Below are 27583 nucleotides of genomic sequence, written 5' to 3'. Positions count from 1 at the left end.
TTGAAACACGCATGTAGTTGGTCTGCCTCCTACACTCTGGAGAAGTCATATGCTCCTTGCCAAGTTCTACCCAGCTAACAGAACATCAACCACAGCGGGTGCACACTGCGTGGATAAGACAGAGATTAAATAAGCAACAGAAAAAGAACACCACAATTAAATGATGAATAAAATGTAACAAAATTTTGTTGGTACTGCAAATTAGTGATGGCGAACTTGAAACACTGTTTCATAACATTTAGAAACCTGTGTCAAACACTACTCAAGAGTCTGTATCAAAAGGAAGACATCACAAGCTTTGCTAAAATTTAAAACAAATGCTTTGGTGTTGAAATATTCAAACAAGTGAGTGAATGAGGGATTACACAGATTTGTATTTCCCATTTGAAGGCTACACTCAGTCCGGGGGCATTATGTGCCTGACTATGTATGCTGACTGTTCTACAACAATCCCTTTCACTTAAATGACAAAACACAAGACAGCTTTGACAACACCGACACATAAGGAACTCCATGCATTTTATGCTACGACAGCAATAGATCTGGGTATTATTCAAAAATTTAGTATGCGTACCTGTGCCCATAACAAGACTTCAACTGCTCTTGAATAATATTAACATTTTAATTAATTTCAAAAAAAAGAAAATTATATTACATATTACAGCACGGGTCTCCTATTTTTCAGGCCCATGGCACATTATATAAAAAAGAAAGAAAATAAGAAATTATCTGTTTCAATCTCAAAGTTTCTGCACCCTAGCATTTTTCCACTCAGCATAAATAAATAAAATAACATACAAAAATAAATAAAATAACATACAAATGATACCATCAACAGCCACGTTAACTTGAACATCTATTAACAAAATATAAATAATTGCAAAAGTCAGAATCAAAACTTGACAGTGAGACAACTGCTGTACTTCCTGAACCCACTGTAGTATTAGCATTGAAAAAACAAAACACCTGAATGTTTTTCATTCATGTATCTCAAATCAAATCAAATCAAATCAATTTTATTTATATAGCACCAAATCACAACAAACAGTTGCCCCAAGGCGCATTATATTGTAAGGCAAAGCCATACAATAATTACGGAAAAACCCCAACGGTCAAAACGACCCCCTGTGAGCAAGCACTTGGTGACAGTGGGAAGGAAAAACTCCCTTTTAACAGGAAGAAACCTCCAGCAGAACCAGGCTCAGGGAGGGGCAGTCCTCTGCTGGGACTGGCTGGGGCTGAGGGAGAGAACCAGGAAAAAGACATGCTGTGGAGGGGAGCAGAGATCAATCACTAATGATTAAATGCAGAGTGGTGCATACAGAGCAAAAAGAGAAAGAAACACTCAGTGCATCATGGGAACCCCCCAACAGTCTAAGTCTATAGCAGCATAACTAAGGGATGGTTCAGGGTCACCTGATCCAGCCCTAACTATAAGCTTTAGCAAAAAGGAAAGTTTTAAGCCTAATCTTAAAAGTAGAGAGGGTGTCTGTCTCCCTGATCCGAATTGGGAGCTGGTTCCAGAGGAGAGGAGCCTGAAAGCTGAAGGCTCTGCCTCCCATTCTACTCTTACAAACCCTAGGAACTACAAGTAAGCCTGCAGTCTGAGAGCGAAGCGCTCTATTGGGGTGATATGGTACTATGAGGTCCCTAAGATAAGATGGGACCTGATTATTCAAAACCTTATAAGTAAGAAGAAGAATTTTTAAATTCTATTCTAGAATTAACAGGAAGCCAATGAAGAGAGGCCAATATGGGTGAGATATGTTCTCTCCTTCTAGTCCCTCTCAGTACTCTAGCTCGCGCATTTTGAATTAACTGAAAGCTTTTCAGGGAACTTTTAGGACAACCTGATAATAATGAATTACAGTAGTCCAGCCTAGAGGAAATAAATGCATGAATTAGTTTTTCAGCATCACTCTGAGACAAGACCTTTCTAATTTTAGAGATATTGCGCAAATGCAAAAAAGCAGTCCTACATATTTGTTTAATATGCGCATTGAATGACATATCCTGATCAAAAATGACTCCAAGATTTCTCACAGTATTACTAGAGGTCAGGGTAAAGTACAATAACTTCAGTTTTATCTGAGTTTAAAAGCAGGAAATTAGAGGTCATCCATGTCTTTATGTCTGTAAGACAATCCTGCAGTTTAGCTAATTGGTGTGTGTCCTCTGGCTTCATGGATAGATAAAGCTGGGTATCATCTGCGTAACAATGAAAATTTAAGCAATGCTTTCTAATAATACTGCCTAAGGGAAGCATGTATAAAGTGAATAAAATTGGTCCTAGCACAGAACCTTGTGGAACTCCATAATTAACCTTAGTCTGTGAAGAAGATTCCCCATTTACATGAACAAATTGTAATCTATTAGAAAAATATGATTCAAACCACTGCAGCGCAGTGCCTTTATAATACCTATGGCATGCTCTAATCTCTGTAATAAAATTTTATGGTCAACAGTATCAAAAGCAGCACTGAGGTCTAACAGAACAAGCACAGAGATGAGTCCACTGTCTGAGGCCATAAGATCATTTGTAACCTTCACTAATGCTGTTTCTGTACTATGATGAATTCTAAAACCTGACTGAAACTCTTCAAATAGACCATTCCTCTGCAGATGATCAGTTAGTTGTTTTACAACTACCCTTTCAAGAATTTTTGAGAGAAAAGGAAGGCTGGTATCTATGACTTGTTTGTGAAATGTTAGCCAGTCAATCATCAACATTTGTAGATCTTGGTACCAGCTGGCTTGCATGCCTATATCAGCTCACAGATGCTGTGATTTATGGTTTGGGGTTTGAAATTTGGTATAGAACAACAAGGAAAGTTTCGATAATCTAGAGCATTAGAGCATTTCGGCTGGGACCACAGATGTATCAAAATGTTACTGGAAGACATATCTTTGTGGCCATGGTGGGGTTCGAACACCAGATGACTCATACTTGAAACAACCAGGTCAGCCAAGGGAATTTCCCCCCACTAGCCAAGCTAGTAGGAACATCTTTTTAATCTAGACTTCACCTTGTTATATAACAGCAACTTGCCCTTTTTTAACCAAAAGCAGCATGATGTGTGAAGTTATTGATCCCTTTTACATTAAGCTCTTTCATTCATGACTGCTGAAGAGCTGCAAATACTTAATAAGTGAGTCATTACGCATGCTTATCTACAGAGTCAGTCAAACTAAAAGAAAACCATTTGCCTCTGGTTGTATAAAGAGAAAGAACAGGTGTAGCATAGAAAGGGTGAAAAAAGAACTATCTGAATGGTCCAAAGTCTATTTGTGTCACAGGCATGTCAGGTAGAATACATGGAAACGAGCTGCACTTCAACCTGTGCAAATACCCAGTGTGTCTTTAGTGGATCCCTGTGTCACAAGCGGCAAGAAGACTATTTGGTTTTATAATACTGGGAATAATCATGACAAAATAAACTTTCAGTTCAAGAAAAAGTAAGGACCACGTGGTTTCAGAAGCTTGATTAAAAAAACACTATAAAAGCTGAAGCACCCACCTGACGTGGTTGTCGCAGAACTTGGTGTTCTGGGTTCGGTTGAGCAGCACCGTGCGCGCCGTCGCGTCTACTGGATCCGCATGAGATGTGGTCCCGGACATCTCATCATCTGCCTTGCGGTAACCGGTGGACGAGCCAGCAGGTCCTGCACGGTGGTATAAATGAAAGAGAAGAGAGAGCGAAAGAGAAAGAGAGAGAGAAAGACTGTGAGACGGAAGGACGGCGCACAGACAGACAGAAGCGCACACGGAGACGCGCTGTGCACTGATGTGTGCGAAGATGGCGAGGTCCAGTTTCCAGCTACACCCCCCCCCCCCCCCCCGTCTTTCAGCGTTATTATTATGCAGGTACAGTGTCAATGCGCGCACGCACGTTTCGAGACGCCAGCGGAACCCCCTGTGTATAATGGATGTGCTGAGGGATGCACAATGGCGAACAAACACGCCGCGTATGCCTGCGCGTCAACTTGTGCGTTTTTTTCCTCTCTCTTTAAACAGCGCAGAGGACAGTCTGTGTGTGTGTGTGTGTGTGTGTGTGTGTGTGTGTGTGTGTGTGTGTGTGTGTGTGTGTGTGTGTGTGTGTGTGTGTGTGTGTGTGTGTGTGTGTGTGTGACACACGGCCACAAAAAGTGACACAAGCTGTGGATGCGCCGCTGCACTCCTTCTCCTGCCGCGCCTCCGCGCCCGCCCGCCTTTTGTCATCGCCAACCATTTGCACAAAAATAACTTAAAAAAAAAAGCACCGTGATTTCCGTTCGTTCATAAACTCCACAGTGCGGCTGCACGAAATTAAAGTCTGCGTGGATGTGCAGGGTAAGAGACGAAATGCAAACAGGTCTTCAGTTTACCCAGCTGCTACGACAAAGGCGAACCCGAGCGGAGACGCACGCTGCAGCGCTCCCGAGCCTCCTCTCTCCTCCCTCGGCCTCGCTACAGAGGAACTTCCCGGCCCCGGTGAACGATTCTGAGGGCTCTCCCGCCGTGTCATCTGGACACCTGCTGCCTTGGGGAGCCTTTATCCCGTCGCGATGTGGACGATGTCCGCGCTCCGAGTTTGCTGCTGCTCACTGCTGCCCGTCCAGACAGCGAGGGGAAGCCATATAGTGCTCCGACTGCACCGCCAAGGCTCCGCTTTTAAAGGGCCAGAAGCCCTGAAAAGGCTTGTGGACATCAGGCGCAGGTGGCTCAAGTGACGTCCCCGAAACAGCAGGAGCCACCTGTCAGGGGATCGTCTCATGACACAGCACTGATCGCTGCCTCTGATGAACTCTGCAGGTTCAACTGCAGCTAGAACGCTTTTCTCCATCCAACGGGTAAGAAAGAAACTTCCCAAATACTGCAGCTGATAAATACAACTCAAATAAAAAGAAAACTGCAGAGTTAAAATCTGAGAGCTCAAATATTTCACACTTGTAAAGGAGTTATTTTAACAATAGTTGTACCTTGTTGATTCAACTCTGAAGGTGTAGTTTTAATCCATATAGGCTAGGAGTTAAGTGAGACAAAAAAAGAAGTCTTCTTGAGGCAGATGTTGCAAGTTTTCAATGGTAGTGTTCGGGGCAGTATGTGTAGCTGGACAAGCTTCTAAGATTTTGTGCTTCTGAATTTGACTACCATTTTTGGAAAGCTGCGCTGTGCTTTCAGTTTCCAAACCAGGCTCTAAACAAATGTCACAGCTGCCCAGCAAACTTTCAAATTACGTTCTCTTAAAGCTGTACAGCCTTTCAAATTTCACAAAACTGGCAAAATGTAGTTTCTACTGAAATCCAAGCATTATGATGTTGGTTTATTTTTTAAATGTGTTGCAAAATTACAGCTCATTTTAATGAGAACGTATTTACATTGGGGGAAATTCCATAGCGAATACTTTGTTTTCTTTTTAAGGCTGTTTGTAGGAGGATGTGCATGTACGCATGCATGAGGTTTTGAAATTACCGTACATGACCTTTGACCTCGTGAGATGTGCATACATGGGGAGTACACCCTACATCTGTAAGATTTCCTGTAAATCATTTCAGAGGTGTTATCTGGTTATATAAAAGCAGTATTTTTAGATTTAGAACTTTTTATTTCTTGCTAACTTTTACAATGAGAAACATATTAGATTTATACAGAAATAATCCGTTTCACTGCATCTTCCGCCATGCTGGATTACTTTATTTGAGAGCGCAGCCAGCAGACCCACCATGCAGTTATACTCTGTTTGGCTATCGTCATGTGCTTCCCAGCACCCCTCACGTAAGTTGGGGGAAGCTTCCTACATGATCTATGATGTCACTATGGTCGCTAACATAACCTGTATGGGTCGCTACCGTAAGTAGTTCAAGGCTGTCTGTTCTTTTGAAATTTTCCCCTTTAGGGGAACTATTTATTAATTTTTTTCTGGACAACGCAAATTTTGATCATATTGGCAATGTCATATTATGAAGCCCTTATTTAACCCTCTGGGGTCGACACCGTCATATACAACGGCTAAGACCAAGCTTTAAAAAATCATAAATAACTTTTGAATGATATGAGATAGAAACTTTTTTTTCGCTGAAAAGTTAACTCCGGACTTTCAAGCCAGCCATTGGCCATCTTTGTACTCCTCATAGAAGCTGTGTGATGACGTGCGCAATGTGAGTGTACAATCGGAATTGGTTCACCGTCACATGGTTTCCCAAAATCCAATCATAGGGTAGATTTACCTCACGTGAAAAGCCAAAGATCATTTTCAGGAGTGATATGTTACTAGTTGGCCCATTTGAATAGCCCCTGGGTGCTCCAATGAGTACATACTATTAGTACATACTCAGTGTGCCCTGCGCCATTACGCACAGCGATCAGTGAAAGCAGAAGCACACGGAAAGCCTCTGATGACAATCTCAGGATCGCTCCAGTAGTTTGCATGTGAATGTTACTGGATAACTCTTGCTTTCTCTGCATAAAGCACTGTTTACCATATCAATGGACAACAAAACGCGATAAACCATTTTGTATATATTGTTCAAAATGTGCATTTGTGTTTATTGTTTGAACCTTTTTCTTGTACAGTCTTTCACACAAGACCTCAAATTACCTTTATAAAGTGTCAAAAGTTATTATAGTTTGCTGTGTGTTTTGAATAAATGTGTGTGGAAAATTATTTTTCGCTTTATTTATTCCTTGCCTATTTTTGATTCTAAACCTTTATTACACTTATAAAACACAACAAAAACATATATATTCCGAAAGCACAGGTTGTCCTGAAAAAAAGAGACATAAAACTTGATTGTGGGATGCAAGGAGAGCTGTTAACAACAATAATAAAACATTTATGCCAGGCGAGTGAACTGTCCAAAAAATGCCCTCAGACCCCAGAGGGTTAAAAGCTAATAAATAAAATTCTAGCGTTGTCAAAGAAAATTCTTTTATGACTTAAAAATAAAAAAATTGAAAGGCCGTACAACGTTAAGTGGTTTAGAGCTAGAAATAAGTCCTATATAGGCCCTGAGGCCCGTTGGTGCTTATCTTCGGATCTCATGGTGTCAAGTGGATAACAGTCAACAACTCCCACGGACAGGATGCAGTCTGATGCAGGTTACTTCCCCAGCCAAGGATGGTACATGGACAGAAACAATGTAGATTAAGTGTCTTGTCCAAGGACACAGACAGGTAGCATGAGCGGGATTCAAACCCATGTTTACATATTGGCAGCCCAGCTCCTTATCCATTCAGCCGCCTGCTCTACAATGCTTAGAGTTAGGCCTACAGTTTATCTTTTCTGAAATGCATAAAAAGCCTGGAAATCTCTTCAGCATCCAGACAACAACTTTGTGCACTTTTGGAATTCTTGCTCCGTAGCAGAATTCCAATACTGTGTGGGTCCAGTTACATTATTTTCAATCTTAGCATTCTGCATAGAACAGTGGTGGTATGGCACTATGGTTAGGCAAGGAGCTACGTCACATCCGGTTAGCAACGTGACCGCCATATTTGAGGTGCTAAAAACAGCCAACTGTCACTTGCTATGTGCACTGCATAGCATCAACAGTTATCACTGTTTTCAACGTGTACAAGTCATACAACTATGTGGATACCCTCACAAGTGAGGATCAGAGTAGATACGACCTCAAACTGTCAGTTATAGGGTTACAGACATGGCAACACACAAATGGGTTTGTTTTCAGCAGCTCTTCCACTGCGAGCTAGTGAGGGGCGAAGTTCCGGCCTGCGTGCTGTGTAGTGTCCAGTGATGCAGGTTTTCCAGGAATTCCAGATTGACAGTGTATTGCTATTTCTATCAGACATTATTATGTCAACATTTTCAACCCACAGTGCAGGAACAATAGCTGTAGTGTGATTCGTGCAGGTTTGGACCTCATCCTACAGCTGGAAGACAACAGCTCTATACAGGGAGCTGAAATTGTAACATGCAGCAAACATGCACTGTTTGAATACTGTACATTACAATAATATAATAGCTGGACAGAAGCCCTACATTTCACTGGCCTGGACAGTGAAAATTTTCTGTTTTTCAAACTGTATGACTCAGAAAGGACCGTGCATGCACAGAGGGTGCAATGACAGGCTGTGCAAATATTCTCACATTCAGAATTTATACAGAACACAGTCCATCATTACAACCTGAATCACAACTAAAATGCATTATTATTATTTGAGGGTGGGAAGAGCAGAAAAACAAAGGGAATGTTCATGCCTCAACAATGATCAAAGAGTTAAAACATTATTTTAGGGCAGGTGTCACTTCTGTATTAAAAAAACAAACAAACAAACAATGACTTGTGGCAGAGAGAAATAAAGCTGCCAAGTCACTTCTGCAACATTCACATGTTGGCTGTGAGCAAAAAACACTAAACTAGATGCTCCGTTATTTTCAATGAGAAGCTGGCAGAAAATTCCGCCACATCTCACTCCCCAATGGCACTTACTGCCAACATTTTAAAATTTTCAACTTTTCCAGCTTCCAGTAGCCACAATGATAAAACGGATGTTGTTTTATCTTTAACACTGAGAACAGACAGGTAGGGAAACATTGATTCTAATCCAATTAGATTTTTTCGGTGAATCTGACTGGTTAAAGCGTGTGAGATTCAATATTGGGGTAATGGTGGTAAAATAGTCGACCGTTTCACATTTGGATGTATTACTCTGCGCCCTGACCGGTGTTCTGATGAGATGTCATTCCTGTTGAATGTCATTCCTGTCCTCTACGCATGCGCACAAATGCACAATATTGTCGGGACACGGAAGTGTCGATTTATGCGACGAGACGCACAATTCGACAGAACACCAGCTGTGCACGCTGTTCGCACTGTTAGCTGAGAATGACAGAAAGTCATGTACCGCTGCCACCACCTAAATGGGTGAATTTAAACTACCATACGAAAGCACTGATGTAGATTCTGCTTGTCGGGAAGCGGAACTGTCGATTTATGCGATGAGACGCACAATTCAACAGAACACCGGCTGCGCGTGCTGCTAGCTGTTAGCACTGTTAGAGCTGTTAGCTGAGAGTGAGAGAAAGAAAGAAAGAAATTTGATGGATTTTAACATTTGATGGATTACTTCGCACCCTGTTGGAGCGACGCTGCCTCGGCCCGATGGTAAGCCTCACCGACTGAATTACCTACAGAAAAATAAACCGTACAAACGATGGAATTAAATTAGAATGGGAATAACCCCCTCGTGTCTGATGATTTGTGGACATTCATGCTGTTATACGGTGGCAAATAGCCATTTTACGGCTCCACTAAGACTTTGCCGTAAAACTCCTTTTGACCAACTCCGCTAGCGTGTCACCTGTAAAGCTCTATTTTCGACCGTATAACCAGCATGAATGTCCGCAAACCATCAGATACAACAGGGTTATTCCCTAATTATATGTGTGCAAAGATTTGGTTGGTTTTAATCATGTAAATCTGAAATTACAGAGAATTTAAACAATAGAGTAATGAAAAGTGCACTTTGTAAGCAACTATGATCACCAGTGCTTTTTGTTGTAATATAACTATGTGCAAAAAGATAAAACTCTGGATCTTTCAATTAAGTCAATTATTGTCTATCTTGTTAACAATGAAACATGACTGTGCCTCATGCTATCATCTACAGTATGGCGCTGCAGACAACAATAATTGTGTTATAAGGACTGGAATGAATTTTTTTTCAACACTGCCTACATATGAAAGCAGCACACAACTCAATTCTTTGAAAGGCAGTCCGAGTTCTCGTTTTTCCATTATTTTATGTGCTGTGATAACTGTTAAAACACCACTGATAAAATGAATTATTGCTCTATTAAATCTCCTGTCCTCATTCACAAGCTTATATAAAAATTTGAATGTATTTTCATTTTAATGTAATTTTAATTTTAATTGTTGCTGTAAATGTTTTAAGTGATTTGATCTTTAGCAGACTGAGCTGCATTTGTTGTATGAAAAGTACTGCACAAAAAAGTTTTATGCATTTATTTCAATTTACTGTTTGCCATCTGCAGTTCACAGTGATTCAGCTATTCACGTTCATGAGCAGAGACTTTTTACAGTCAAACTTTGAATGCTGGATTAATGTCTATCCTATATGAATATATTGTGTGCTTTCATTGCAACATTTAGTCTCTTTCATGTATAAAAGTTTTTTGGAGGAGTGTAGGGTGACTCCTGGGATCTGTGCACTGTGTATCTGTCTGAAGGCAAACCTGGAAGTGAAAACAACAAGGCTAATGGTATAAATAATTTATAAAAGAGTAAGTACTGGCAGGGTTTGGCAGATTGAGTTTCTGCAGCCCTGAAACTCTATTTCTATAGATTTATAAAAAGGAGAGAGAGAGTTGTTCCTTCCCCATATTAATGGCCCAAATTCATTTTAGCTCATTTTATTGTGCTCTAGCTTGCTGTTCGTGGGTACGAGAGTGAAAAAAGCCCAAGGCATAAGATACTCAACCTTATCTACAGTCACACTATTAAGGCATCACATTCCCTCGTCTTCACTGCAAGAGGCATTAAAAGCACCGTGTTTACAGGAAACACATTCATTACAGGTACTTCACAGGTTGGCAGCATAAAAGTTTTCTGCAGGAATGTGAGTTAAAATTCATTTAGGCTATTTGTAAATGTAATGTGTTTGAAATTTTAACAGCTCAATCAGCATTAAATAGCTCTCATAACATTCAATTACAGAAGAGTGCTTCTCCACAGCGGCCCACAAAGTGTCAGTGCAAAGCAGAGAGCAAGGGTCAAAGTCTATACAAGCAAAATGATAATAATCAGCCTATCTCGATCAGGCCATTACCCCGCACCTGAAAGGGCTGCAAGTCACAGTAATCACTCAATGCTCCACACAGCTAAATGGAGAAAGGAGGTAGTAAAGAATTAACAATGATATGAGGTGGTGAAGAGCAACGTACATCGTTTCTGATGATTGAATCTTTTTCCTACTGTGTCACATGGCAACCTTCTCTGTCTCCACTTTTTCGTAACCCTGACAATCTATAGCCTGTAGATTATTTCTGGCCTAAAAATGATCGAACTCCTCTAAATACACACTTTTACCCCCTCTATTCTCTACCGTCCCAAGGAGATCAATAATGGCTGTCTCAGCAGCAAGCGCACTACAGCTCTGATTCATTTTTGAGCAGATCAATGCCTCTGTTACTCATCTCTGGTGGATTAGAGACAGAAACACCTCCGTAATTCATTACAGATACAACACCGTTGAGTCAGCAGCAAACCTCAGTGGAGCTGAGAGGTCAATTATGCATGAGCCAGCTGGGCAAACAGGAAAGGAACTGCAAGTCTGATGACCTGTGACCAGCAGAACAGGTAAAATTTAACAGGTCCTTTCTCAACAAACACTCTTTCCAAATAACACTTGTACCAAATGACTCTGGAATACAAACCACAATCCTCTATGCACTGTGCAGCAGGGCAAGACATATAAACGTCACAGCGTACGTAAGCAAATGGATTTTCTGGCGAAATGTGACGGAATTCCTTTACGCTAAGAAAATGATGAAGACTGTCATAGGCAATGGAGAAATTAATGACTTTTGGGGGGGAGGGGGGTGTGCAGTTACAACCTGTTCACAAATAGACATTAAAAGTGATTGTCAAATATTAAAAAAAAATCATAATTCACCTTTAATCATTCTGTATTCTGACACACAGCAGCAGTCAAGGATCAACCCAGTGATCTTTTGAACCGACCTGCTCCACCAACTGAGTTACAGTCATCAAGAGCACATAGTTTCAGTTTTAAGTCTTCTGTCACTATATTATGTTAGGCCGGGTATATAAATAATTAATACAATCACTGGACACAGATAGATTAGATATTGGTGTATAATTAGTGAAAATCACTGGGTTGATATAAATAATAAATAAAAGGGGATGCAAGACAGAACCCAGTGGATAAATAACCCTGGTTAAATAAAAAAATAAATGCCATTCGCAGGATTCAAACTTGCAATTTACAAAAGCTCTGATAAACAGATGGAAACTTTACCACTGCGCTACAATCACTGTCATAAGTAAGTCCCTTCGGCTGCTCCCTTGTTTGCACTCGGGGTCGCCACAGCAAATCCAAGGTGGATCTGCATGTTGAGTTGGCACAAGTTTTACGCCGGATGCCCTTCCTGACGCAACTCCACATTACATGGAGAAATGTGGCAGGGGTGAGATTTGAACCCGGAACCTTCTGCACTGAAACCAAGCGCATTAACCACTTGGCCACCACCCAATCACCGTCATAACAGGAGCGTAAAATGCCTGAAATCAACAAGGAGATAAATGTTTTTTTTGTTTTTTTTAAAGGCTTTTAAGGTGGCAGTAATTAAACCATTACTTAAAAAGCCATCACTTGACCCAGCTATCTTAGCTAATTATAGGCCAATCTCCAACCTTCCTTTTCTCTCAAAAATTCTTGAAAGGGTAGTTGTAAAACAGCTAACTGATCATCTGCAGAGGAATGGTCTATTTGAAGAGTTTCAGTCAGGTTTTAGAATTCATCATAGTACAGAAACAGCATTAGTGAAGGTTACAAATGATCTTCTTATGGCCTCGGACAGTGGACTCATCTCTGTGCTTGTTCTGTTAGACCTCAGTGCTGCTTTTGATACTGTTGACCATAAAAATTTATTACAGAGATTAGAGCATGCCATAGGTATTAAAGGCACTGCGCTGCGGTGGTTTGAATCATATTTGTCTAATAGATTACAATTTGTTCATGTAAATGGGGAATCTTCTTCACAGACTAAAGTTAATTATGGAGTTCCACAAGGTTCTGTGCTAGGACCAATTTTATTCACTTTATACATGCTTCCCTTAGGCAGTATTATTAGACGGTATTGCTTAAATTTTCATTGTTACGCAGATGATACCCAGCTTTATCTATCCATGAAGCCAGAGGACACACACCAATTAGCTAAACTGCAGGAATGTCTTACAGACATAAAGACATGGATGACCTCTAATTTCCTGCTTTTAAACTCAGATAAAACTGAAGTTATTGTACTTGGCCCCACAAATCTTAGAAACATGGTGTCTAACCAGATCCTTACTCTGGATGGCATTACCCTGACCTCTAGTAATACTGTGAGAAATCTTGGAGTCATTTTTGATCAGGATATGTCATTCAAAGTGCATATTAAACAAATATGTAGGACTGCTTTTTTGCATTTACGCAATATCTCTAAAATCAGAAAGGTCTTGTCTCAGAGTGATGCTGAAAAACTAATTCATGCATTTATTTCCTCTAGGCTGGACTATTGTAATTCATTATTATCAGGTTGTCCTAAAAGTTCCCTAAAAAGCCTTCAGTTAATTCAAAATGCTGCAGCTAGAGTACTGACGGGGACTAGAAGGAGAGAGCATATCTCACCCATATTGGCCTCTCTTCATTGGCTTCCTGTTAATTCTAGAATAGAATTTAAAATTCTTCTTCTTACTTATAGGGTTTTGAATAATCAGGTCCCATCTTATCTTAGGAACCTCGTAGTACCATATCACCCCAATAGAGCGCTTCGCTCTCAGACTGCAGGCTTACTTGTAGTTCCTAGGGTTTGTAAGAGTAGAATGGGAGGCAGAGCCTTCAGCTTTCAGGCTCCTCTCCTGTGGAACCAGCTCCCAATTCAGATCAGGGAGACAGACACCCTCTCTACTTTTAAGATTAGGCTTAAAACTTTCCTTTTTGCTAAAGCTTATAGTTAGGGCTGGATCAGGTGACCCTGAACCATCCCTTAGTTATGCTGCTATAGACGTAGACTGCTGGGGGTTCCCATGATGCACTGTTTCTTTCTCTTTTTGCTCTGTATGCACCACTCTGCATTTAATCATTAGTGATCGATCTCTGCTCCCCTCCACAGCATGTCTTTTTCCTGGTTCTCTCCCTCAGCCCCAACCAGTCCCAGCAGAAGACTGCCCCTCCCTGAGCCTGGTTCTGCTGGAGGTTTCTTCCTGTTAAAAGGGAGTTTTTCCTTCCCACTGTAGCCAAGTGCTTGCTCACAGGGGGTCGTTTTGACTGTTGGGGTTTTACATAATTATTGTATGGCCTTGCCTTACAATATAAAGCGCCTTGGGGCAACTGTTTGTTGTGATTTGGCGCTATATAAAAAAATTGATTGATTGATTGATTAAAGAGAAATCAGATAATGTAGACGAAGAGGAAGTTTTCGTCATCTTTAATTATGGCCAAAAAAGCGCTGTAATAACTGACAAAACGGTGTTTGTTACAGCGTATTTTTGGTGGTACGTGACTGAAAGTGGCATATTTGTCAGAGGCGTGACATTCAGATCGCCTGCTGTGTGTCCACATGATCTGACGGTCCGTTTCACCTGGGACAGCCTGTCAATGTGCACACTGTGCGTGCGCTCCAGTCCATTACAAAAGCGATATACAATGAGGAAAATAAGTATTTGAACACCCTGCGATTTTGCAAGTTATCCCACTTAGAAATCATGGAGGGGTCTGAAATTTTCATCTTAGGTGCATGTCCACTGTGAGAGACATAATCTAAAAAAAAAAAAAAAAATAATCCGGAAATCACAATGTATGATTTTTTTAATAATTTATTTGTATGTTGCTGCTGCAAATAAGTATTTGAACACCTGTGAAAATCAATGTTAATATTTGGTACAGTAGCCTTTGTTTGCAATTACAGAAGTCAAACATTTCCTGTAGTTTTTCACCAGGTTTGCACACACTGCAACACGGATTTTGGTCCACTCCTCCATACAGATCTTCTCTAGATCTTTCAGGTTTGGAGTTTCAGCTCCCTCCAAAGATTTTCTATTGAGTTCAGGTCTGGAGACTGGCCAGGCCACTCCAGGACCTTGAAATGCTTCTTACGGAGCCCCTCCTTAGTTGCCCTGGCTGTGTGTTTGGGGTCATTGTCATGCTGAATGACCCAGCCATGACCCATCTTCTTACTGAGGGAAGGAGGTTGTTTGCCAAAATCTCGCAATACATGACCCCAACCATCCTCCCTTCAATACGGTGCAGTCGTCCTGTCCCCTTTGCAGAAGAGCACCCCCAGAGTATGATGTTTCCACCCCCATGCTTCTCAGTTGGGATGGTTTTCTTGGGGTTGTTCTCATCCTCTAAACGTGGTAAGTGGAGTTGTTTTCAAAACGCTCTATTCTGGTCTCATCTGACCACATGACCTTCTCCCATGCCTCCTCTGGATCATCCAGATGGTCACTGGTGAACTTCAAATGGGCCTGGACATGTGCTGGCTTGAGCAGGGGGACCTTGCTGCCCTGCAGGATTTTAAACCATGACAGCATCATGTGTTACTAATGTAATCTTTGTGACTGTGGTCGCATCTCTCTTCAGGTCATTGACCAGGTCCTCCTGTGTAGTTCTGAGCTTTCTCAGAATCATCCTTACCCCACAAAGTGAGATCTTGCATGGACTGACCGAGGGAGATTGACAGTCATCTTGTGTTTCTTCCACTTTCTAATAAATAATCATAACAGTTGTTGTCTTCTACCAAGCTGCTTGCCTGTTGTCCTGTAGTCCATCCCAGCATTGTGCAGGTCTACAGTTTTGTCCCTGGTGTCCTTAGACAGCTCTTTGGTGTTGGCTATGGTGGACAGGTTGGAGTGTGATTGATTGAGTGTGTGAACAGGTGTCTTTTATACAGGTAACAAGTTCAAACAGGTGCAATTAATACAGGTAAAGAGTGCAGAAAAAGAGGGCTTCTTAAAGAAAAATTAACAGGTCTGTGTGAGCCAGAATTCTTGCTGGGTGGTAGGGGATCAAATACTTATTTGCAGCAGTAACATACAAATAAATCATTAAAAAAATCATACATTGTGATTTCCAGATTTTTTTTTTTTTTTTTTTTGATTATGTCTCTCACAGTGGACATGCATCTAAGAGGAAAATTTCAGACCCCTCCATGATTTTTAAGTGGGAGAACTTGAAAAACCGCAGGGTGTTCAAATACTTATTTTCCTCACTTTATATATTTCCATGTGACGACAGCAAAGAAACACACACACGGGTCACGGTGGACAGCTGTAAGGTCATGTCCGTCAAAACACTCTTCCTGTTCTATAGCTGTGACGTCCAGGACTGGCGATCTCAACAGCTGCTGCTGATGGCAGTCAGCCACACCCCCTGTCATTTCAGCACACAGACCAAAGTGTCACTCTCTGTTTATATGTTATGTGATCTTTTTTTTCTTAGTTATTTTGGAATGAAATTGTGTATATAGTTATTGTAGTAATTATTTCTATACCTGTCCTGGCTGTGGTCTCTGTTTTTAATGTGACACGTCGTGTGCACTGAGCCGTCATTTCCAGCTGTCAGTGAGTCTCTCGTCAGCGATCAGCTGAGAGGCATCTTGTGTTGTGTACACTCTGGCTGGCCGCTCCCCATGTGTACGAGGTCTGTGAGAAAAGTATCCGACCTTTTTATTTTATGCAAAAAATATATGGATTTGATTCATATGTTTTTACGTCAGCCAAGCTTGAACCTTCGTGCGCATGCGTGAGTTTTTCCACGCCTGTCGGTTGCATCATTCGCCTGTGGGCAGGCTTTGAGTGAGCCCTGGTCCACCCCTCTCGTCATCATTTCATTGCAAGGAGACAAAGGAACACCTCTGTTTCGGAGTGTTAAAGGACAAGTTGGGACAAGCCCAGCTCTCCACAATTTCTCTTATACTCAGTCGACTGGTAAGCACTGAAAGCAGAGATAGGCATGTCCCAACTTGTCCTTTAACAACGGAGGTGTTCCTTTGTCTCGCTTCATCAGCGAATCGGTCGTGACGCGAGAAGCCTCCGCGCGGCTTTCCATGACAAAATCTCTTGTTAAAACTGAAATCTGCCGGAAAATGGCTGATGTCCAGCTCTTGTGATAACCAGAGAAATTGCACACGACGGTCCCGGCTCCACACAGCCATCCGTTTAGAAATGATGTGGTGATTTCTGCCTCTTGATGGCGGCTTGGAGCGCGGCGCGCCGTGCGCCATTGTGGGCAGTCCTTAAAGCTGTAGTAACACTCCTTATTCTCTGTGAAGCCCGTAAAATTTTCACTGAAAGCCAGATAAATTTTTCGAATGGTTTCCAGCTGCTTGTCTCTAACAGTTTCTGAAAAAATTCTGATGGAAAAAAAGCCCAAATTATTCCGCCATTTCCTCGCAATGAAACGATGAGAGGGGTGGACCAGTGCTCACTCAAAGCCTGCCCACAGGCGAATGACGCAACCGACAGACGTGGAAAAACTCACGCATGCGCACGAAGGTTCAAGCTTGGCTGACGTAAAAACATATGAATCAAATCCATATATTTTTTGCATAAAATAAAAAGGTCGGATTCTTTTCTCACAGACCTCGTACATACATGTCATGCAAGTGTGCCCCCCTGCACGCCACGTGTGTTGCGGGGGGGAGGGGGGGCACGGAACCACACACATGCCACGTGTTGCGGTGGTGGGGCACAAAACATGCATGATACACAGACATGGCACGTGTTGAGGGGGGAGCTGACACTCTGGCACGCCACGTGTGTTGCTTGGCAACTCCACAACTGTGGGGGCACTTAGACAAATTCCACAGCCAGCCTGAAAGTGGTTGCGTGCTCACTATTTTCGTGCTAACAGCGCGAATGGCCCCACGTTTTCTAAGTGCCAAGCAAGCGGTGTCAGATGTTCGTGTGTGTCACCTGGAATTTGGCTGACACCTGCCGCGAAAGGGATCGAATGAGCACTCACAGGGCACACTCTGTGTTTCAGCTGCTGGTGTGTGCGAATAGTTGTAGCAACAGGTGTACGAGGCATTAGAGGCAGCTCCGATGTTTCACAACTGGCATGCAATTCCTCCTTCATGCACTAGTCGGCTTCAATCAGGTTATGTGCGAATGGGCCCTAACTGAGGACAAGAACTCTGGCTGTTTACAACAAAAACAATCTACACACACACAGTTAAATAAACATGCTAAATGGGAGTAAACTTGTTTAATTCCAGTACATTTTATCTTCCCGTCTGGTGCCAATAAAACATGTGCCAATCAACATGGTGCCAATAAAGCTCATGTCATTGCCAACCAACAGCAAAGACTCAGGTATTAACCCACTAAAAGTCACTCTGACCAGTGGAGTCCTAGAACAAATCACTGAACCAGAACCACCTCACCAACTACAACAGAACGCATCGTCCCTCAGCCTGTCCAGTCCACAGTCCTACTGTCTGTGTGCTCTGGAAAACATTACTGACAGAAAGTTGTCTGACTGGGTGACCTCTGAGTCCCATGGCTGCCCTGCTCCTGGGTGCTAGCAGATACCCAACTGGTTGCAGTGGCATAAACTAGACCAAACAAAAACTGTCTTGATTATTTTCATAATCAAGCATTCTATGAAATATTAACTCTTCCAACAGACAGAAGAGGAGACAAAGGCAGTTACAGCTAGCAGTTTGACTATGTGATCAAGACATCTCAAGAAGTAATGCATGGTTGGATTTTAGTTAATTTTTACAGAAGTGTCCTTGGGCCAAGTACAAGTTAATTAAAATTTGATGATGGTGTTTCCCCAATAATTTTTTCAGGTCCATTGGCACTCACTGAAGAAATTAAAATCACAAGGTGCACTGAGCAGAAAAATAAAGAAACACAAAAGCAGCTGGCAAAAATCTTCACTCACTGAAATAAGTGTTTGCAAAAAATATTTTAAATCGTACAAAAATAAACTATGCAAAAATGCAGATTATGCACACAGTGAGCACGATTCATTGCTGCACCGAAATCTGACATCATAAAGAATAAATCATATAATACAAACCACTCTGTTATTCCATCATTATTTCATACCTAAATAAATAATAACTTTAACATAGGTATGCTAACACTGATATTAACAAACTGACACTTGCCATAAGCCTATTACAACCACAGACTAAATTTGGGTTTTTCAACCATTCTCAGTTCCAGCCAGACTGACAGTGTGGACAATAATAAATATTTTGTGTAAAGTAAATCCCTTTGGCTGCTCCCTTGTTTGTACTCGGGGTCGCCACAGTCACAACATGCAGATGCTTGTTGAACTGGCAAAAGTTTGTGCCAGTTGATCTTCCTGACACAATTCCATGTTACATGGAGAAATGTGGCAGGGGTGGGGCTTGAACCAGGAACCTTCCGCACTGAAATCAAATGCACTAACCACTTGACCATCACCCTAGCTCAATAAATATTCTGTGCCATTTTTCATTTTTTTTGTCTGCCTTATTCTTCATTGGTGTTATTACAAAAAAAAAAAAAAAATCTGGCCTGACGGGAGCACTCATTAGCTCACGGCCCTCCGGGCTTATAATAGTACAAAGAACACCTTGGATGATGATCCAAATGTGCCTCAAAACAAGCAAACAAGCCCCCCTCCAAAAAAAAACAATCTTTTTTGAAATCAATCAGAAAAAGATGATTCTTTGATTTTTCTTTTTCCCTTTAGTTTTCTTGCCTTATAATGTCACAAATTATGCCTCTTCTGTCATTACAACAGAGGTCTAATGAGGATAAGCTAGCATTGAAGATAATACTTAATCATTAATACATTTCATCGGAAAGTCATCTAGAAACACTGAATATTCCAAATACATTTTCTTGCCCCTGAGGCTTGCTTTTGCCCTTATTGATTTGTGTCGAAGTGTTGAGAGGAGATATTGCGTAAGATTGGCTGAGTGGAGATCAGCTCAGGCTGGGACTCTTCTTTGCTCATATTTATTGAAAGTTTGTACTTAAATTTGGAAATTAAAGTTTGGTCAAATGTTCCATCTTACTTGTCATTAAATTTGTTGCATCTTCAAGTTAGAATTAACAACATTCTATCAAATGGAATTTGACAGTCTGTCCAGCGGTGATAAGACAAGCTAGCGATTATTAGCATAGGTGAGTGACAGTGTTTGTTAGGATTGACAATACTCTTTGGGAACTTCTGGGACCTTTTGCCAATTACTGGTAAAACACCAGACGAATGTCAGGTGACTCATACTCTCCCCAGCATCCAGATTTCTCCCGACCACTGTGGAAGACAGAGCTGAGAAGACTTGCCTGTAGAAGCTGTATATAGAACATGGAAATAAATTTATGTCAGGAAGAAGCCCAACGTGCTGCTGCCCTTGAGGAAGAATCGCTCTGTCTGGCTGCTGTGGCAGCCGTCCTGCCGCAGAAGAGAAGGAATAAAGGGAAAGAAAAAGAAGGAAGAAAAAAGGTATACTGTTTGGGTCAGAGAGTGGTTGTGAACCAAAAACAATTTTAGCAACACATTACAGTCATTTACAAATGCTTAAAACCGTTATACAAATGGCTGTGGAAAAATACATTTGCTAAGAAATTTTTAAGATGTTCAACATTTAGTTTGCGGCAAGAAATAGTTTTTGCTAAAAACTGTTTGCAAGCTGTTTTGTAAAATTTTACCAACTCTGACAAAACCCAAAATTCACTATGTTCATCAGCTTTCCCCACTCTGAGATATACGGGCTTCAGCAGAGAGCCTCTCAGCACTCACGCTGTCCCCCAGTTTTGATGCACAACTACAGACGCAAACGTATACGCAATCTTGCCTGAACACTGGTTAGCGACGACGCCAACATGCAGTGGCTCAGAAGATAAAAATAGAATTAAAGGACAAGTGCACGTTTTTAATTGTTTTTACAACCTTTGTCATATTAAGACGTTAGCACTGAAGCCTCTGACAGCTCTATTCATCTTGGACAACTGCTGTATCAGAAAAAAAACACTTTTTCCCAGAAACTACTGAAGGGGAAATACATGGGTGTCACTGAGGCAACTTCAGTAGAACTCTGAATAACCCAAGCGACTATGGCCTTGTTCCAGACTCATAAACGAAAGCCAGGCTCCTTGAATAATGGAAGAAGACAGGCTGCATAATTCATTGACATTTTCCATTATGGCAGAGCATATTTCACCAGATGCCCTGCCTTGGCACTGGTCCTCAACCTTCAGTCAACAGACCGCTGACATCAGATGTTATGTGCCCCTCAGTGTCTGTTAGCTAGCTGGTTTCAAATAAAGCAACGTGAGTTTTCCAATTTTTACGTGCAGAGTGCTGACTGTAGTCATATCTAATAAAGGTGTAAAACACTATTTTCCACCTACTCAGATAAGACATACAGTGACATACACACTAAGAACATAATTAAATGTATTTTGGAGGCAGACAAATCGAGAAGTTATGTTGAGGGAATAGATTACCTCAAACCATTAAAGTTTAAGTAACTCAAATATCTCAAGTACCAAACCTTATTTTGATCAAGTAAAATAAACTTGCCTAATGAATGAAAGTGTTCTTGAATGAGCATAATAAGATAATATTCTAATAATTTTAAAGGCACATTATGGAGTTTTCAGGGAAATCTTGCAGTGAGGTATTATAATAATAATAATAATATTAAAAGGCCTTTATTGTCATTGTACATATTTCATACATACAATGAAATTTGGTGACGCTCAGAAATGACACATGCGCAGTGAAGGCAGGGCAGACCGATTTTTAAGGGGGGGGGGGGGGGGGGGGGTGCTCGGTCGGACACACCGGTATCCATTCACAGCTTCTGTGTCTTGTTCAAGGACAGATAACAGGTACATTTTCTTTCACCAAAACATCAAATCTGGCAAATTGCAGCTGAACTTTCAGGTCTTCTTTTTAAGAAAATCCTCCTCCATACCGCTTCATCATGAACCTGTATAAGTGGTAATACAAAATGGAAAACATGCAACTATACACAATTTCTGCAATCACAGCCACAGAAGCCTATAAGGTCTTCTGGATTGTCTGGATGTCTTGGTGACTTTCCTCATGCTTCTTCTTGCATACTCAGTTTTTGAGAACTGTCTACTCCACACAGATTTACTGTAGAGTGCCATACTGTTTGCATTTCTTCATAACTGATGCAAACAAAGTCCAAGAAATATTCAGTGACTTAGAAATGTTCATGTATCCATCCCCTGACTTGTCAGAATAAAACTGGCAACAAAACTGATCATTTACAGGTATTATACCAAAGTGGCCCATTACCCATGGTGGGGAATGTTAGCTTCGATCACCATTAATCCGCTAACTGAAAAGTTAAGTTTTATAATGCTAAACCAATAAAAAATTTAGTTACAGCTAACTTTTAGTACTGACTCGGCCCCAGCCACATTGGATTACACTGTCGGCTAATGATAAGCCAGCAGGAGCTGCTGGGTAAATTCCCAGGATCACAAACACAAAACAAATGCAAGAAAAAAAACCCAACATAAAAATAAAACCCAAAAACACTGTCATCATCTTTATCAAAAGCAGTATATCGCAGTATTAGAAGTCACCATTTATCTCTATATTATATATTTATAAACCATTAATGGAGCTGCATTTACAAACAAAAAACAAATTCACAAAGAATAAATAAATAAAAAATAAAATCCCAAACATGGTCATCATCTTTATAAAAAGCAGTAAACTGGAATATTAATAGTCACAGTTTATCTCTGTATTATATTTATAAACACAGGAACAGCTCACCTGTGTTGCTTTCAACAGGACTGGTAAAATCTACACCTCACCCATCACATTGAGCTTTCCCATCGAAGAAAACTCACGTTTTGTCTTTCCATAAAAATACAGCAAGAAGTGTCTTTTCACTTTTAAGTAAAGATTTGCATGTACACGCTGTCTTTTAAGCAGACACACTAACTGTCAATTTATGCTACGGGAGCTCATCTCGATAGAACAGACTGTTGCAGACACACAACAGATAGGAACTAACATGTATCAGTGTGGTTTAGAAATGTATTTGACCATTAAACTTTACTCACTTTAGCAGCAAAAAAAAAAGGTAGCGGACTGAACGTTAGTGGAACTAAATTTAGCGGAAGTTAATTGGTCCGCTGATGGTTTTCAGCATTAGCTGGAAAGCTATTCCACTAACGAAAAAGTTAGCTTCACTAATTAGCGGTTAGCGGAACTGTGCCCACCACTTCACCACTTATGCAATACATCATCTTGGGTTTTATATTTTAATTCATTTATATTAAGTAGTAGAGATTTACTTTGAGTTTGATTTTAAGTAAGATCATTTGAGAATTTTTTATATTGAGAAGCCTTGTTTACTTTTTGTTTTTGAAATGGCATAAACAAATTAAAATATGTGAAATATGAAGCAGCCCAATACGTTTGGAGGACACTGTATTATATTTATTAATATTTTTCTGTAATATTAGCTTACCTATCCGATAGGATGAAAGCCAACTCGGGGTGGGTGTTAAATCCTCAAAATCATACAGGGGCCTTCCATTTTTTATCAAAAGCTGTTGATCCGTGTTTTCACCTGACACTGAACTGATTCCAGTTTGGCCTGAGGGGCTTGAGCAGATAAAAGGTTTTTAGTTTATATTTAATCTTAGTTGGATTGTTTTTAGTCTTAATGTTGTGCTGGGAGCTGGTAGCTTGTTCAACCCCAGCAATCAGTACAGCCTGTAAGTATCACTTTTCCTTTTGTTTTAAATTTGTTTTTAAATTTAATTCGGATCGTTTTTTTATTATCATTATTATTTTGTGACTGGACTTTATGTCACAGTCAGCCTCTGGCTGACTTCATGTTGGTGGGTGAGGAACAAGATTTATCACTCAACAGCAATGTTGAAATGTGATCTGTTAAATAAGTTAGTGAAGATTACTGTCGTCTCGTTTTCGCTACAACGCGCTCAACTTTTGTTCAGAATCAGCTTCTTATCACTGGTAACGACGCGGATTTCCTCTCACTCAAACCCGCAGCTTCACAGTGCTTTAAACCGTCGTCCACAGACTTCAATAGCGACACAAGTGCAGCAAAACGAGACGAGTCATTGGATAAATGCTGGGCTTTGTCCCGCCCATCGGAGGCTCTGCGTGTCTGGGGCTCTATGGGGCAGTGGGCTGGCCTCGGCTGGCCCGGACGCCCAGCTTCTGCATGATGATTGGATGATCTGTGTGAGGCTGAATCCATTTTTGATTGACAGCGAAATAAGCGAATCAGCAATCATTTTCATTCTGTTCTGAGTTGAACCGGAGACTTTCCTAATCCTCTTAGCGGCATTTTCAGTGAGAGCAAGGGCAGCCAATCAAACAACGGCAACCGATCAGCGCCAACACCTACGTGCATTTCATAATGAGGTTGCCAAATAAGCTCAAAAATGACGCCATTAAAAGCAAACGAGGCATTCTAAACCCAGCATAGTAACATAGCTGTTTCAGAGAGCCTTTTAGGAAGGTTCTGAGCCATTACAGACCCAACCAATTTTTTTTGGGCTACGTATCACATCACAGAACAAGGATTAATGCCCCATTCAACCTCTCTCTATCACCTTTAAATAATTAATTTGCATTTTATTGCATAAAATAAGTATTTGACCCCCTACCAACCAACAAGAATTCTGGCTCTCACAGACCTGTAAATTTTTCTTTAAGAAGCCCTCTTATTCTGCACTCTTTACCTGTATTAATTGCACCTGTTTGAACTTGTTACCTGTATAAAAGACACCTGTTCACACACTCAATCAATCACACTCCAACCTGTCCACCATAGCCAAGACCAAAGAGCCGTCTAAGGGCCCTGTCCCACTGGCGTTAGGAGGATTTGCGCATGAAATGAGGAGACAAAAGCTGAGCGTCCGTAACAAAGGTGGGCAGAAATGACAGATGTCCCTGGGTGGACATGAGGAAGAAAAGCGAAGGCGACCGCGGAGGCGCCCCCATGAGGGGCACGGCGGCCGTGATGAACTCGCTTCATCCGTGCCCACTCTGTCTGCATGCGCAACATACCATTTGCGACCGTGATGTGGCCGTGCTGGGCACACGTCATATCTGTTTTGCACGCTGTCCCGGTCCGCCGCCAAGCCGCGCCAAGCCGTCGGTTGCGGATATCAGCGGATGACAGGGGATATGCGGCGCGTTGGTTGTGTATGTCCTGCGTATGTCTTCAGTATGTGTTCAGGCAGTGCTGCGGATCTCATCCGCAGCAGGATTTGTGAACAGCTCAAAAATCCTGGACATGCGTGCCTCTGCGGATGATCACGGACGTGTTCGGATGGTGGCCGACTCATACAGGAATGTTACACGGTTATTGCGGTTGTTTGGCGGATGTGGGCCACTTTTGTGCGCATTCCATCCGCATATCCTCCTAAACGCCAGTGGGACAGGGCCCTAAGGACACCAGGGACAAACTGTAGACCTGCACAAGGCTGGGATGGACTACAGGACAACAGGCAAGCGGCTTGGTAGAAGACAACAACTGTTATGATTATTTACTAGAAAGTGGAAGAAACACAAGATGACTGTCAATCTCCCTCGGTTTGGGATTCCATACAAGATCTCACTTTGTGAGGTAAGGATGATTCTGAGAAAGCTCAGAACTACACAGGAGGACCTGGTCAATGACCTGAAGAGAGCTGGGACCACAGTCACAAAGATTACATTAGTAACACATGATGCTGTCATGATAATGCTGTCATAAAATCCTGCAGGGCAGCAAGGTCCCCCTGCTCAAGCCAGCACATGTCCAGGCCCATTTGAAATTCACCAATGACCATCTGGATGATCCAGAGGAGGCATGGGAGAAGGTCATGTGGTCAGATGAGACCAAAATAGAGCTCTTCTGCAAAGGGGACAGGACGACTGCACCGTATTGAAGGGAGGATGGATGGGGTCATGTATTGCGAGATTTTGGCAAACAACCTCCTTCCCTCAGTAAGAGCATTGAAGATGGGTCATGGCTGGGTCTTCCAGCATGACAATGACCCCAAACACACAGCCAGGGCAACTAAGGAGGGGCTCCGTAAGAAGCATTTCAAGGTCCCGGAGTGGCCTGGCCAGTCTTCAGACCTGAACTCAATAGAAAATGTTTGAAGGGAGCTGAAACTCCAAACCTGAAAGATTTGGAGAAGATCTGTATGGAGGAGTGGACCAAAATCCCTGCTGCAGTGTGTGAAAACTTGGTCAAGAACTACAGGAAACGTCTGACCTCTGTAATGGCAGACAAATGTTTCTGTACCAATTGTTAAGCTCTGTTTTTCTAGGGGGTCAAATACTTATTTTATGCAATAAAATGCAAATTAATTATTTAAAAATCATACAACATGATTTACTGGATTTTTTTTTTTTTTTAGATTCTGTCTCTCATAGTTGAAGGGTACCTACGATAAAAATTATAGACCTCTCCATTCTTTGTAGGTGGGAAAACCTGCAAAACTGACAGGGGGTCAAATACTTATTTTGCCCACTGTAAATAGAAGGTAAATTTCAAATTCCACACAGCACAAATAATTATTACAATTTCATTTGTACATTTAAGTTGATTCAACACAAATCAAACACATTTACCTAACTAAATGAAAATATTATTGATGCTTGAATTATTTGAGTTAATTTCGTGACTTTTCTCAGCCTGTTTGAGTTGGACTCATTTATCACGTTTTACAGTTTACAACAATTCTCCAGAGCTGTCGAACTAGTTTCACCCACACAAAACTTACTGAAGACAAGAACTCTGGCTGTTTGCAACAAAAACAATTTACACACAGACAGTTACTCACTGTGACTGTTACTCACTGAACATGCCAAATGAGAGTTGGCATGTTCAGTACATGTTATCTTCCCATCTGGTCAACATGGCGACAAAAAAGCTGATGTTACTGCCAACCGACAGCAAAGTCTGCAGTATTAACACACCAACAGTTACTCTGACCCATCAAAAGTTCTACAGCAAGTTACTGAACCAGAACCACCTACAACAGAACGCATCTACCCTCAGCCTGTCCAGCCCACAGTCCTACTGTCTGGAAAACATTACCAACAGAGTGTTGTCTGACTGGGTGACTTCTGCGTCCCATGGCTGTCCTGCTGCTGGGTGACCTGCAGGCCCTGTTGGCAGGTCCTGGTTGACCTGTTCGTTACGGTTCCCAGTGTGGGCCCATTTGCTTGTTGTCAGAAGTATGGTAAGAAAGCCTCTTACAAACAAACTGAGTGAGCACGATAATCCCCTCTCTGTCTGTTCTGCATCTTCACCTGCTGCTAATCCATACGTGATAATCCTACAGGTCTGACAGACACACAATCAGATAACATGACACAGGATGCACATGTTCACACACCCACGCATAAAAAAAACATTTATACACATACACGTATAGCCAGATCCATAAACATTTGGACAATGGTAAAGTGGTTATTTAATATCTAGCACAACATATTGGAGTTGGACGAAAACCAATACAAATCCATGTGCAGAAAATTAGGATGAAAAGGATCCAAAGAAAGTAGACACATATGTTCATAAATTAAATTAACATTTTTATCCTTGATTGCAAATCTTTCCTCATTAATGACTGCCGGAAGTGTGGAACCCACAGACACCACCAGATGGTGGGTAGTTCTCTGGGGGCACTCTGCCAAGCTTCCACTGCACCAGTCTTCAGTTCCTGCTGGTTTCTAAGGACTTTTGGCTTCAGGTTTGTTTTGCACAAAGTTCAAAGCAATTGCAGCTGAATTCAAGTCAGGTAACTGACTCAATGCAGAACATTCCTCTTATTCTCGAGTTATTGCCCATCTACACTGTGA

At 41.5% G+C, this 27583-nt stretch overlaps 1 protein-coding gene across 7 annotated transcripts in view; it reads right to left on the bottom strand.

The window, feature by feature from the left end:
* The window catches only part of atp8a2 (ATPase phospholipid transporting 8A2), a 253872-nt gene that overhangs the window by 168402 nt on the left and 57887 nt on the right, over window positions 1-27583 (bottom strand). For 5 of the 7 annotated variants that reach the window (XM_034169258.1, XM_034169266.1, XM_034169287.1 and 2 more), the window contains one exon: window positions 3519-3663. In XM_034169258.1, the coding sequence (XP_034025149.1) occupies window positions 3519-3663 (145 nt within the window). Of the gene's footprint in view, window positions 1-3518; window positions 3664-4365; window positions 4553-26816; window positions 26872-27583 lie in introns of those variants that run through there. The other 2 variants (XM_034169278.1, XM_034169302.1) reach the window with 2 other exon arrangements.

This window comes from Thalassophryne amazonica, chromosome 1 (genome assembly GCF_902500255.1).
Source record: "Thalassophryne amazonica chromosome 1, fThaAma1.1, whole genome shotgun sequence".
NCBI lineage: Eukaryota > Metazoa > Chordata > Actinopteri > Batrachoidiformes > Batrachoididae > Thalassophryne > Thalassophryne amazonica.
The sequence above is the reverse complement of the archived record's forward strand: the minus strand, read 5'-3'. Positions and strand labels throughout refer to the sequence as shown.